This window comes from Ambystoma mexicanum, chromosome 1q (genome assembly GCF_040938575.1).
Source record: "Ambystoma mexicanum isolate Mex_15411 chromosome 1q, UKY_AmexF1_1, whole genome shotgun sequence".
Taxonomy (NCBI): domain Eukaryota; kingdom Metazoa; phylum Chordata; class Amphibia; order Caudata; family Ambystomatidae; genus Ambystoma; species Ambystoma mexicanum.
The window spans coordinates 1,473,079,125-1,473,093,767 of NC_090922.1; the positions used below are offsets into that span (position 1 = coordinate 1,473,079,125).

The 14,643-nt window shown below is 48.5% G+C and overlaps 1 protein-coding gene across 1 annotated transcript in view; it reads left to right on the top strand.

Moving 5' to 3' along the window:
• The window catches only part of LOC138549910 (HORMA domain-containing protein 1-like), a 1,553,847-nt gene that overhangs the window by 25,273 nt on the left and 1,513,931 nt on the right, over positions 1-14,643 (top strand). The window contains exon 4 of the mRNA XM_069642372.1: positions 4,132-4,276. Within this exon, the coding sequence (XP_069498473.1) occupies positions 4,132-4,276 (145 nt within the window). The remainder of the gene's footprint in view (positions 1-4,131; positions 4,277-14,643) is intronic.

Here is a 14,643-nt window from a genome sequence, read left to right on the forward strand (position 1 = left end):
GTTCACAATCAGGAAAAGTTATCTTCTTTGCTCGCCAGTCTATTCTCGTATTATGTGTTTCTAACCAAGGGATACCAAGAAGTACTTGAAATTGTGGGGCCTTGATCACATCAAACACGATTGCTTCCCGATGTCCGTCCTGACCCACCAGAGTGATTTCAACTGTGGAATACGTTACAGGCCCTGAGGCTATTTCGGTTCCATCAACTGTAGTAATTACATCTTGGGTTACTTTCGGGCGGAGAGGAAGCTTAATCCTGGAAGCCAATTCACGGTCTATGTAATTTCCAATAGCTCCACTGTCTATGTATGCTTTTATAGCATGCAACTGCTGAGGCTGTTTTGGGTTCACAAGCACCATTGGCATGACAAAATGCGAGGTCAAAGAGTTTGTTTTCAAGCTCGGCAAGCGACCCCTACGCTTGTCGGGCTAGGGTGTTTCCCGAACCAGGTGTCAATAACTCGTTATCAGTGGCTCCAACCACCTTCTTGGGTGGTTTAACTGGACAACTTTGAAGAAAGTGACCGGAAGTTCCGCAATACAGACAAAGTTGCATTTGTCGCCTTCTCTCTCGTTCCTTCTGCGTTAATGGTCCTTTAACACTGCCAATTTGCATAGGTTCGGAAACGTCAGTACTCTTGGAGTTAACGTGGGTCTTGATAGGTACTCTGGTTTCATACTTGAGCCGATCTGCTTTTCTATTTTGAAGTCTGTGATCAAGTTGAACCACTAAGTCTATGTAGTCTGCGCAGGCCTGGGGTGGATCTACTATCTGAGCTATAACATCTTTAAGCTCTCCGCGCAGGCCTCGATGAAACAATGTGATCCTTTTATTTTCAGGCCATCCGGTTTCCACAACTAGTCTATTAAAGGTGGCGATATAGGACAAAAGATCCTGATTACCTTGTCGTAAGGATAGCAGTTCGTTGTCAAGGGCCTGTCCCTGCAAGTGTCGAGCGAACAATCTTTCCATGCTGGCCTGGAAGCCCTGGAAATCCCGGAGAATGGGATCATCCTGATTTACCAATGGAATAGACCAATCGGCAGCACAGCCACTGAGGTAAGATAGTACAAAGGCTACTTTGGTCTGGTCGTTGGGGAAGGCTCCGGGCCTGCATAAAAAGTGTAAACGGCATTGGTTCATAAAAACGGCATATTTCTTGGGATCCCCCGCAAAACGTTCCGGCGGGGCCAAAGGCATGTGTCCAGGTAGATTTATTTGTACCGGGTTATTCGAACCCATTGTTGTAGAAATATCTCCGGAAACAGGTAAAGGAGTGTGCTCTGCCTGGCCCTGCAATAACCTTTTGGCCAGATCATCAGTTCTTTCCTTGGATAGGATTAGTTCCCTTCTGAGAGCATTAGTCTCCTGGCGGGCTGAGTGCACTTCTGCCCGTAATTCCCCTAAAAGATGGGTGCTGAAGTCAGGATGCAGGAGCTGACACGGTGAGCGTCCAGCTGCTAGGTGCAGAACAACGCGAAGCACGTGTGGCTGTTCGGGTGGGGTTTAAATAGCCTTGGAAGAAGTTCCTGGTATGTATCCTTCCACCAATCAGGTATGTATCCTTCCCCGACCACACCCGGGTGGTGAAGTAGTCCCATTCAGGCCTCAAGAGGGCCTGGATGAAGCAGCAAGGTCTGCATCAGGTAAGTGTGCACCCAAGCACTTAAACACATATCCTCTTCTATGAGCCTGGCGCCTAAGGCACCAGGACTGGGGTCCGCTATGAGCCTGGCGCCTAAGGCGCCAGGACTGAGTCCAAAGGGCCCCGACTTGGGCCCGCTGAGACTTCCCTGGGGAAAATGATGTCTGCCTCTGGGGGCCCGGCCTGGCTCCTTGGAGGTAGGCATCATGACATCTCTTCTGATTCAGCGCAGGAGCATCACTGGATGGCCATTATCTTCATGACCTATGGAAACAAGAGGAAGCAGAGTATTATATGTTCTGGGGTTGAAGGCTATATGGCTGGAGCAGAGGGCCCTTCTTTCACTTGTGAAAGGGAAGAGGACCTTATTAATGACTGACAATACAACTTCTTTATTTTACTTCTACAAGCACTTGGGGACCAAATTATTTCAGTTTTATCTCTGAGTCCTGCAGCTGTGCGAATGGGCAACTTTGCATAAAAATGTCTTTTAGGTTGCCCATCTCCATGGGAGTGCAATCTTTGAGCAGGCAAACTCAGCAGATTTCACCATCGGCTCCATGAATGGGATTTGTGGGACTAAGTCCTTTTTCCGATTTTTCTAAACCTATTTTGCCCAGACATAGATCACATGGCAACAGCAGCGCAGGGCTTATGGTTATGCTGAAAACAAGGAGGAGACCAGAAAGCAAGCATTCTCCTGCTGTGGAACAACCTTCCTGCTAATATGAGGCTGGCTCCCTCACTCCTATGATTCAGGAAACCTCTGAAGACCCCTCTTAAAGGAACAAATGAGGACCCAAGACTGACAATACGATCCTCTTCCCTGCCTGTGTGCCACTACCTTTTTTATACAGTACTCTGTTGCTTTCTAGCTAGGTTTGTGACATGAATGTGGTATCTTGGAAAACAGCGTTTAATGTGGCGATTACTTCAGAATCAGCGAGTTGCAGACCTTGTATGACAGGGACTGTACACTGTCTTCCACATAGGAAAGGTAGTGCTCAGGACCCACCCTACCTTCCAAATATAGTGTCATATGTTCATATTAATAAAAAAATGTGTTTTCCTGCTTTATTTCAAGAACCCATTCTGAGGCTGAGAGAAGTGTGCATCATCAGGATTTTCGAAGGGCACTCATATTTTCTTTGCAGGGAACATCAAATATCTTTTTATTTAATTTGACATTTATAAAGCGCTCACACAGCCCGCAGGCATCGAGGCGCTGTTACAGGAATTGTTTATTTTTCTTAGTTGCGTAATTGTGTTTTTTTTTTTTTGACTTAGTTACGTATTTATAACGCGCTTAAACACTCAGAAGTTTCTAAGCGCGGACCCGGGGATCGAACCTGTTGTTGCTCCGTGTCGTCTTGCTTCCAAGACGCGCACGCTGCCGCTGTGCTATCCTCCCGATATCCTCCCGATATCAAGATGTAAGAAAGGCGTTTAGTTATATATGAAGGCCCTAATGCAGGAAAGAAAGCATCAAAGCATCAAAGGCTTCAATAGTTAGATAGATAGTGTCATGCATTTTAGAGACCTACAAATGCCAAATCAAGACTCCGAAAGCCTGCATGCCCATATGGTGTAGCTTCAGTGACTTATCAGAGACACTATTCCTTAAATGTCCATTTTAGGATTGACTAGTTTTGGACCTGAAAAGTTGCCAACCACTTGTTCATATGTGTACTTTATGAAACTCCCATCAGTATGGAGGAAATGGGAAGGGATATAGGAGTATCTAAAGGTTACTCACTGTGGTGACTACCTAGTTCAGGGGCCATTTCCTTTATATGCCCCACCATCTCCTATCTCCTCTAATCCTGGGCCTCTGCTGGCCTGGTAATGGACTCACGGTTTTACGAGTAGGCAGTGGTCAGTGGGTGGGAAAAAGCTCTGCTAATGCACACCAGCTCTGCATCCAGATTGGGTTTTTGTATTGTTGAAAATCAAATATTTATAGAGGAAAGGGTTCTCTGGACTAAGAGTACACTTAGTACAGCAGTTACTACTTGGAGTTACTTTTACATTCTCAATTTTGGAATCATGTGCGTTATTATAGATGTGCTACATTTGTACAGCAAACCTTTTCATTTGCTTACATAGCACTTAACATCCAGAGACAGTTATGTGTAAAAGGGTGAACATGTCAGTCTGAAAGGTGCTAGCCAGGCATAAAAGGCACTCACACCTTTACATGAATGCTATTTGTTCCCATGCACACAGCACGTCATTTCTCACTCTTTAAGAGTAATCTATTACTGGCCAGTGGCTAATAGCAAGGGCACATTTAGTGTAGCTTTGTATTACGGATTTTCTATGGTTCCAAATATTTCAGCATGTTGATTGACTCAGCAAGCAAAAATATTCACGGTTGCAAGTATGTAGATTTGCATACCTTACTTTTGAATACTCTTGGAATTTGCTAGTGTTACATTTATATATAAATGACTGATTTGGGATTTATTGTTTATACCTCAACAGTGGGCTGTTCTCTTTCCCATCGAGATAAAAACGCAACAGCAGTCTGTGGTATTTGTGAAAAGGATGATGGCTGTTGCAGTGTCTTGCATCACATACCTGCGTGGCATCTTTCCTGAAGATGCATATAGGACGCGATATTTGGAAGGTACATTTTTGAATATTTCAATGCTATTTTGTGAATTAGTATTAATATTCTCCCATTCCCAATGTTTTGTTCTTTCAACACTTCTTGGGACTGGAGACTATAGTTCTAATAATTAAGGGGTTTTCACAAAGACATATGTTAATTATCAACATACACATTAGTTGTTGTGCTTTAATCTTCCCTGCCTTCTCACATGGTTCTAGTGCCATCACCCACAACAGTATCTGTCTGTCACTGGGAAAGGAGAAGAATGCACGTGAGAGATGCACATTGGAGCAAGAGGGGGTTGCATGAAGGATGTACATTGGATGATGAAAGTGGGGAGGGGCTGGACAGAGGGAGGAAGCACAAGGGGGCGAGCACAGGAGCACAGGTGAGTGAAGTAGCACCAAGTGACAGAATAACATGTGGAGGGGCCTGGAGAAGAAGCACAAGTGGGGAAGGTAATGCTGGGGTGAGGAATCCAGGGGTGTAAGAGCTTAGGGAGGAGCACAGAAGGGAAGCAGCTGTGCTACATTGACAGCAAGAAGACAAAAACATTTTTCTTTGTTTATGTCTAACATGAGATAAATATGTTGGTTCAGTTCCGAGATGCTTAGCCTCAGCCAATGTAATTCATCCCCGAATTGACAGTCAATACTCTCTTTCTCAGCACTGTCTGTCAGAGGGTTGGAAGTAACGTCGTCTGTACACCTTCCCAGGATGTAGATTCTCGTGATGGCTTTCCTGGCATATATAGTTGTTGTAAAGTACTTGTTGGGAATGCATGGAATGCTGATGTGAGGTAGTGGACTGTTTGGTGATGAATGCAGTGTGAAGGTTCCAGCCCATGTCAGTTGAGCCTGGGTTATTGTACACAGTGGTTCCCTATCTGTTAGCTTAAATTAAAATGAAATAGAGCTATGTTAAGAAGCTACCAAAGTGTACAGAAGTACCATTATTACACTGGTGATGAGGATTACTGAACCTAAGAACATGCGCAAAGAAGAAGAAGAAGAAGACTGCTGAGTGGGGAGCAACAGAAGAATGAGAGGAACCACTGCCCCCAAAAGATTAGAAGTAAGTCCCATCACCCAGGGCAAATAGAAGGGGGAAGCTCCTGCGTGCGCAGAGACATGGGTCTAAGATTTGAAAGCAGAAATGGAAGCACAGTGAAGGGATAGAGCTCGAAAAAGAGAGCAGTTTAAGCAGTAGCAAAGCACCCGAAGGTGAAGCAGGCCTCCAAAAAGGGAGAAGTTTAAGCAGCAGCAAACAAAAAGGTGAGGCTAGGAGGAACCCTAAAAGAGAAAGCCCCAAAGCTGAGGTGAAGCCCTTGCTGTGGAGCAGGCCCCAAGAAAGGGGCGAAGCGCAAAGGGTGTGCTGTGAAGTAAAGCCCAAGCACAGGCTCAGGGAACCAGTGAAGAAGAAGGGGGCATCCCAGCGCAGCGTGAGTGTGAGTTGCTGCGCCGTGACCGCCTCCTAAGGGAACGTTTTGCTTTACATCGTGTGTTTGGTAAAATAATGGCCGTTGGACAGTGAGAGCTCAGTAATGCTCTGTGATGAATTGGTGACTGATGACGTCACATAGACATTCGGGGGAGTTGGATAAGTTTAGGAATGAAGATACTCAATGTTCCATGAGAGGCTCTCCTGGCGTAGCTTGATGACAGTTCTACGTGCTCCTGAGAATTTGTTCTCTGAGATGGTAAGCGTCTGAGCTGTAGAGGAAAGGACCTGTCTGCGAGCCTATAGCGTGATGATGTCAACCCGGAAATGAAGTAAACCCCTAAACCGATGCGAAATGAGGCGTACAACGTAAGGGCGTGTGGCAGGATAAGCCTGCAACAGGCATTAAGAGATAAACTGCGACAAATGAGAATCAGCGCCTGATGTGTGAGATTAAGGAGGAAGCAGTGCATTTTGAAGTAGAGCGCCAGTCCGGCGCCTTTTGATAAACTGCGACCTATTAGAATCAGCATCTAATGTGTGTGATTAAGGAGGAAGCAGTGCATTCTGAAGTAGTGCGTCAGTCCGGCGCATTTTGAAGTAGCGAGAGCACTTCGGGGTGTAAAAGTTATTTGTATGCCCAGCAAATCTAACAGAAGAAGCATTCAAAGCTGGTATTGAAGGAGAGGCCTACAAATATTGTAGGAGAGGCCTGCAAAGCGGATATATATCCTTTTAAGATTAGGCTACATATAAATGAGTAAATGTGTGTTTGTTACAACTGAGGAAAACCGGAAAGATTGAGTGCTGCATTGCAAGGTGTAGTACGGATGGTCATGGTATGATGCAATTAAATATACAATTTCTTTTGAGAAATTGCAGATACATATTTGACTCTTTTTTGGATTTCATAAGAATACAGTTATTGTTTTAAGCGCAACAATTGGAACTGCATGAAGTATGTCTGGTATGGCATGAAGTAAGAGCATGTATATTAGTGATCTAGTCATAATCTTTTGAGGCATTGCAGATTTAAGTTGCAAAGCAACATGGACTCATAGCTGTAACAATTTGGAGTATTTATTACGTGTTGTGAGGGTTATTTCAGGAGAAGTTAAGGGCAACACGTGAAGGGTGTAAGTCGTTATTGCTGAATGTTAGTATGAAGTGCGAGTATCATTTGAAGTGAAGTGAAGTGTAGGGATAGCATCCCATATTATTTGAAGTGAAGTGTAGGTATAGCGTCCCACATTATATGAAGTGTAGGGATAGCGTCCCACATTATGTGAAGTGTAGGGATAGCGTCCCACAGTATTTGAAGTGAAGTGTAGGGATAGCGTCCCATATTGTTTGAAGTGAAGTGTAGGGATAGCGTCCCATATTATTTGTAGTGAAGTGACGCATAGTTATAGCGTCCCGTATTACTTGAGGTGAAGTGTAGGGATAGCGCCCCATATTGTTTGAAGTGAAGTGTAGGGCTAGCGTCCCATATTATTTGGAGTGAAGTGAAGCATAGGGATAGCGTCCCAGAAATGTATAAATGCATCCCTCAATAAAAAGGTGCACGTCTTGGTGTAAGTTGATATCCATGTTGTGGTTCTCCAGGGAGGAGTTCTAAACGGTGGAAGGTGCTATCCTGTTGTGTAAGAGGATGAAGACATATGGCTCCCACTTGCCTTTGTTGTCCAGCATGGAGGTGGAATTGCCTCATCCCTTTTTACAAATTCATGGTGCACCCAATGTGTGGCAGACTTTTGTTGTAGTGTATGTGTGCAGTGTGGGTGATGGGTGTTGGCTTTACGTGAAGTACTTGTTTATGTTGGGTTGTTGGAATGGAAGGAGATGAGTTGTGATGTGCTGCATGTGTTTGTGTTGTTTGTGGCAAGGAAGGAGATATGTTGTGAATTACTTGTTATGTGTGCATGGAATGCTGATGTGAAGTAGTGGAATGTTTGGTTATGAATGCAGTGTGACGGTTCCAGCTCATGGCATTTGAGCCTGGGTGATGGGACCCAGTGGTTCCCTATCTGTTAGCTTAAAGTAACTTGAAATAAAGCTATGTTAAGACGCTACCAAAGTGTACAGAAGTACCATTATTACAGTAGTCTTCTCCAGATTGACAGTGCATCAGAAGCTTGGAGCAATAATCTGTGCTCTGTTCCTACATCTGGACCTCAGTATAGAACAGGAGGTGCTGGATCTGCAGATTTGCAACCGCTAGTAGCAGTATGGTGTTAGGAAGTGTGTTTAGGGAAGGTGCAGCCCATTATGTAATTGTAAAAAATTGTAATTGTTTATTTGTAAAGCGCTAATACACAGGTGAAGTGCAAGTGCTTCAAAGTGCTTCAAGGAGGGAGGGGAACAAGGGAATACAGTGGTCATTCTTAGGCCTAGAGGTTTCCGAATTATCTAACAAAAAATAACTATCATACTAGGCCTGAGGCATTTCTACTAGTGCAAGTGCATGACACGAGGGAAAGGGAGAATGGGGGGGAGGAGAAGGAAAGGGCTTACAATCAGTAAACTGCTGTACTAGGCCTAACAACTTGTCAGATAGTCCCAAGTGCATTACTAGAGTGGGGAGAGAAGAAGGGGGAAGCAGGGGGAAAGGACATACAGAACAATAAACTACCGTACTAGGCCTGACGACAATCAGATTGATTGATGATTGGTCATCTCTAATGCACCTATGCACAAGTGTTTCAGGCGCAACCAATCTAGGGAGTGGGGGGGCAAAAGGATGACAAGGAAAATGATCTTGCTAGGCCTAGTGCATTCAAGGTCGTGCAAGTGCGCAGACAGGAAGTGCGAATGAGGGGGAACACGTGCGCCCAGTCCATCAGGGGCCTGGGTTAAGTGCAGAGAGGTTGCCCCTCTCGTGGAACCTATTCCAAGTGCAGTAGTGCCAGGCAGTGTGCAGAGGCCCAGAGGCAAGTGTAGGACTGGTGGGGGAGCCTGGGACCTATGAGGCTCTGGAGGTGCACCAGGCAACCAGTTAGCAAAACTGAGCACAGTTGGGGAGGATAAAGGAGGAGGGAAGCAGGAGAGAAGGGAAAGGAGGTTAGCAGGGGAGAGGGAGAGAGAAAGAGGAAGCGAAGAGGAAGGTCTTGAGGAGTTTTCGGAACTTGAGGAGGTCTGGCTCAAGATAGAGTGAGGCAGAGAGACTGTTCCAGAGGGAGGCACCTTCAGAGTATAGAGACCTACTCCCAAATCTCTTTCTGGAGAAATGGCTCACCCGCAGTGAGATGGAGGAGACCGAGCGGAGGGCTCTAGAAGGAGAGTATTTAGGAAGAGAGCGTTGTCGATATTGCGGGCCCTGGTCTCAGAAGGCCTTGTCGACTATGCAGAGGGCCTTGAACTTGATCCTTGCAGCCACGGAGAGCCAGTAGAGGGATTTCAGCACCGGAGAGATGCGGTCCCTGGGCTTGAGGTCATGGATACGTTTTGCAGTTCTGTTCTGGATTAGTTGAAGAGGTCAGAGAGTAGAAGTAGGAAAATTGAGAAAGTGACTGTTGCAGTAGTCCGGTCTATAGAGAAACAGGGCTCTGGAGACAGTGAGCCTCTGGGGAAAAGTGAGAAAAGGTAGAGTACCTCAGAGGAGGTGTAGCTGGTAGTGGGACTTTTTAGAGATGTCCGAGATGTGAGAGGAAAAGGAGAGAGTGAAGTCGAAGATGACCCCCAGGTTTTTTGCCTCACTGGTGGGTGAGGGTGGAGGAACCAGGGAGGCCGGCCAGAGTGGAAGTGGGAAAGCGGGAGCAGGGGTCCCAATGAGGACGACCTCTGTTTTACTGGCATTAAGGTAGATATAATTTGCAGCACACCAGAACTGAACTGCAGACAGACAGTCAGGGATGAGCGAGGAAGAGGCCAAGGGTAGCTTAAAAGGGATCTGTGTGTCATCCGCATTACACTGAAAGTTGGAGGTGAAGACAGAGATCCTGTGGGCAAAGGAGCCATGTAGACATTAAAGAATGACGGGGATATATTAGATCCCTAGGGAACGCCACAAGTAGAGAGAGTGATAGCTGAGAGAAAAGACCCACGTTCCACCTGGGAGGGATGATCTGAGAGAAAGGACACTAGCCATGCCAGAGCCTGTTCATGCGGACGGGAGATCCGGATGTTGTGGTTTACCTTATCGAAAGCAGAAGAGAGGTCAAGAAGGATGAGGACAGAAGGAGAGTTAGAATCAAGATTTGAGAGCAGGTCTTCACGGGTGTTCAGAAGAGCAGCTTCCGTGCCTCTGGATGCTCTAAAGCCAGACTGATGGTCATGGAGACAGCCAGCAGTTTCGGTGTGGAGGGTAAGCTAAGAGATAGCCAACTTCTCCAAGAGTTTGCCCAGGAAAGGAGTGATAGAGATCAGGCGATAGTTTGCCGGAGTGGAAGCATTGGCAGAGGTTCTTTTGAGCAGTGGGTGCACAAGAGAGTGCTTGGGGAAGTGGTTGCAGAGGTCTGCCAAGGCCAGAGCGAGAGCGTCAATGTTGTCCTTAATGGTTTTGGAGGTGCAGGGGTCCACCTGTTTTGTAAGATGCTTTCATAGACCGGACTTGTCTGGATACCTCCTCAGGTGTGACAGGGGAGAGGGAGGAGAGAGGAGGAGGAAGGATGGGGGCGGCCGAGGGGAGCCCAAGAGATGATGGTGCATGAGTGGGTGCGGAGGAGAGAGGGTACAGGATGTCCTGTGTTTTGGCGGTGAAGTGTGCAGCCAGTACTGTGCAAATGGCCTGGCTAGGTGCAGTTGTGGATGAGGCTGCAATAGGGTTGGCCAGTTCCTTGCAGACTTTGAAAAGTTTGGCTGTGTTGTTGAATGCTGCGGAGATGCCGGCTTGAATATAGACTCTTTTCTTGGACCGGATGCAGAATCTATATTGCATTTGCAGAAGGCGGCAGGCCAGCTTGTCAGAGGGTGCGCCGGAAGATCCCCATTTCCGTTCCGCTGCCCTACACTTGTGTTTAAGGTCAGCCAAATCAGAGTCGTACCAAGAGTTGCACTTTTTGGCAGGCTTCAGTTGGACCCTCATGACAGGGGCGAGGATTTTGAGAGTGTTGGAGGTGGAAAGGTGAAAGTTAGAGCGGGCTGTGTCAGGGTGGGAATTAGTCGCATGAGTAGGAGGAGGGGAGTAGGTAGAGGCAAAGGTAGCCACTGACACTCTTTTCATAGGTCGGGTGACTTTGAAGGTGGGAGGCAATGCAGGGTGTGCCAGTGCTATAAGAGAAGAAAGCTTTAAGTGAGAAGACAGAAGAGAGTGATCAGTCCAGGAGAGTGAGGTAGTGAGAGGGATAGAGAGAGGGATTTCTGTGCAGATGAGAGCATCCATGGTGTGGGCAAGAGTGTGCGTCGAACCAAAAAAGTAGAACGGAGAGAGCGAGAGAGTCGCATAGGTTGCAGAAAGTTCCTGAGCAGTCAGGAGAGTCAAGATGGAGGAGTTGGGAGGAGGAGGAAAGGAGAGAAGATGCCAGGTCAGCCCATTCCGTGAGGAAGAGGGTGGACTGGCCAGGTGGCCGATAGAAGGTGGCTAGATAAGAGAAGAGACAGGCGATAGAGAGAGAGTCTGCAGACCATGCATTCATGCATTGTGAGCACAACCTAAATCCGATTATTTAGTTATTTTCTTTTTAAAGGTATTACAGCACTGAAGTACCCAGGTGCAGGCAATGGAAATGAGGACTCAGACAGGTGGGACAAAAGTGAACAGTTTTGAGCAAGTAGTGTAGGTGACAACTGCCAGTTGGGATGGCACAGTGATCACAAGTTAAGGGAGGGTCAGGTAACAGAGCCAACAGTCAGCACTCACGTGATGTCGGAAGGGAGGATACCAAGGTCCAGGTCCGCATGTAGACAGTGCCCAGTATCAAGGCGCATTTCTATCCTACTAGTGAGATATGGGGCCCCAATCGCAGCAAGGCCAAGACAGGCACAGACAGGGGTCTAGAAGTGGGCCTTTGTTGGAGGGCCGGCAACTGCCTGCCGGCACCTCCGATTGGCTGAGGAGGAGGAGGCAGCCAATTGCAAAGGGAGCAGCAGTCATGCAGTTAAGACAACTCGGCCCTAGAACGTGGCGGCATTCTTATAGAGTGCGCATTTCTGGCATGAAGATATGCAAATGGACACAGAACTTCTACAACAGCAACAAGATGCAGCCAAACATGAGTGATTTACAGGCAAACAACAAAACACTGCATTTTTTTTCGTTTTCAATTTTTCGGTATTTTTTCAATTTAAATAATCCCATCAGAGTGGGAAGAGCCTAGCAGGGTTTGCCTTTGCTTTCTTTTTCTCCCAGGAGCGCTGCTCCAGCAGCTTTGTGCACTCAGTTGGCGGGGGAGGGAAGCAGAAACTTCACCTTTGCTTCTGCCGATGGGGAATGCTGCACACAAACAACTCCCAGGTGCCTTTCTGAGTCCATTGTGTGAACCTGTGGCTACATTTTACTCAACTGTTTGCATTGACCATCTCCTTTTGGGTGGAGGTAACAGCACTGTGTTTTTAGAGGAATAACCGACCACTTTTGGCAGTATTTCATTGGTATTTCAATTCATAATACAGCAGAATTACCTTTTTTGGATGCTAGCTGTAATTCCATGTGTGGATTACCCCATGGCTAATTCTGCTAGCTCCCATTTTCATTTCTCTGTTTCTGCCATTTTTAACACCAAACTCATAATGAGGGCCAGTGTTGGTAGATTCATCTGCAGGCTTTTTGTTGATTTCGTTTGTCAGAAGCAGTTGTGCATGAGCCAGCAGATAAGCTTCCTGGAGGCAGAGAAATGGGCATCAGCGGAGGTCACTGGACTGGGGTTAAAGGTTCCTAATGGAAGAAACTCACAGGCCGATTCATGGAATAATTAGCGCGGCGCAAGTGGCCAAAAACGTGCGATTCGCAGTGGAATAGCGAAAATCGCAGTGGAATAGCGAAAATCGCAGTGGAATAGCGAAAATCGCACGAAAAGCAGCGCACATCGATTCATGGAAGGCCGTGCGCGAGAAAACCATCGGACGTGCGATAAGAAAGTGCGCGGCGCACGTTGGCGCACAGGCCATCTAACGGCATGCGCCAGGTCACAGCGAAAATCGCACAGTCCACAGCGAAAATCGCACATAGCGCGGCGCACGCAACAAAAGTAGGCGGAACACGGGGCGTAACACTCGGAATGGGGAACAACTTGCCAAAATGTGGGCGTCACGGGGGAAGCACAGGGTAAAAGTGCGCAGAACGCCCACACGCTCGCCTACAACACGTATTCATGGAATAGAATAGGTCAAAAAAGCGCACGCTCAAACCAGCGCACAGGCACAAACACGACCGCCACAAGAAAGCAGGCGGTAGCGTCTCAGCGGCTGTAAGAAATGTGCGCCAAAAGGTGCGCCAACAAATAGCACCCATATACTGCCATGATGAATGTCCTATACTGTGGCCCTCCAGGACAAATGACGTGCAAAGGGGTACCCACAAACACGGACACGCTGACAAAAAATACGTGTGCGCGGGAAGTCTCACACGCGATTTGGCCGGGTACGTGGATTTCAGGGGTGCGCGGGAAGGTCCACACGCGATTACAGCAGGGTACGTGCATTTCAGGGGTGCGCGGGAATTTCCACACGCGAATAGCCTGCCCGCGTGTATTTCAGGGGTGCGCGGGAAGTCCCACACGCGATTACAGCAGGGTACGTGTATTTCAGGGGTGCGCGGGAAGTTCCACACGCGAATAGCCTGGCCGCGTGTATTTCAGGGGTGCGCGGGAAGTCCCACACGCGATTACAGCAGGGTACGTGTATTTCAGGGGTGCGCGGGAAGTTCCACACGCGAATAGCCTGGCCGCATGTATTTCAGGGGTGCGCGGGAAGTTCCACACGCGAATAGCCTGGGCGCGTGTATTTCAGGGGTGCGCGGGAATTTCCACACGCGAATAGGCTGGGCGCGTGTATTACAGGGGTGCGCGGGAAGTCCCACACGCGATTACAGCAGGGTACGTGTATTTCAGGGGTGCGCGGGAATTTCCACACGCGAATAGCATGGGCGCGTGTATTTCAGGGGTGCGCGGGAATTATCACACGCGATTTGGCTTGGTACGTGTATTACAGGGGTGCGCGCGAAGTTCCACACGCCAATAGCCTGGTCGCGTGTATTTCAGGGGTGCGCGGGAAGTCCCACACGCGATTACAGCAGGGTACGTGTATTTCAGGGGTGCGCGGGAAGTTCCACACACGAATAGCCTGGCCGCGTGTATTTCAGGGGTGCGCGGGAAGTTCCACACGCGAATAGGCTGGGCGCGTGTATTTCAGGGGTGCGCGGGAAGTTCCACACGCGAATAGCCTGGGCGCGTGTATTTCAGGGGTGCGCGGGAATTTCCACACGCGAATAGGCTGGGCGCGTGTATTACAGGGGTGCGCGGGAAGTCCCACACGCGATTACAGCAGGGTACGTGTATTTCAGGGGTGCGCGGGAATTTCCACACGCGAATAGCCTGGGCGCGTGTATTTCAGGGGTACGCGGGAATTATCACACGCGATTTGGCTTGGTACGTGTATTACAGGGGTGCGTGCGAAGTTACACACGCGATTAGGCTGGGTGGGTCCTGTCACCCTCGACGGCCCCTGCAGGCAGCCCACAAAACAGGGGACTACCCTGCACACCTGCTCATGTCTCCCACCACCCCCACCCCCCCAGTCACCAGGGGTACCCTCCACCAGGCCCCCACTCATGTCTCCCACCACCCCCACCCCCCCAGTCACCAGGGGCACCCTCCACCAGGCCCCCAACCATGTCTCCCACCACCCCCACCCCCCCAGTCACCAGGGGCACCCTCCACCAGGCCCCCACTCATGTCACCCACCACCCCCACCCCCCCAGTCACCAGGGGCACCCTCCACCAGGCCCCCAACCATGTCTCCCACCACCCCCACCCCCCACCATCCAGGGGCACCCTCCACCAGGCCCC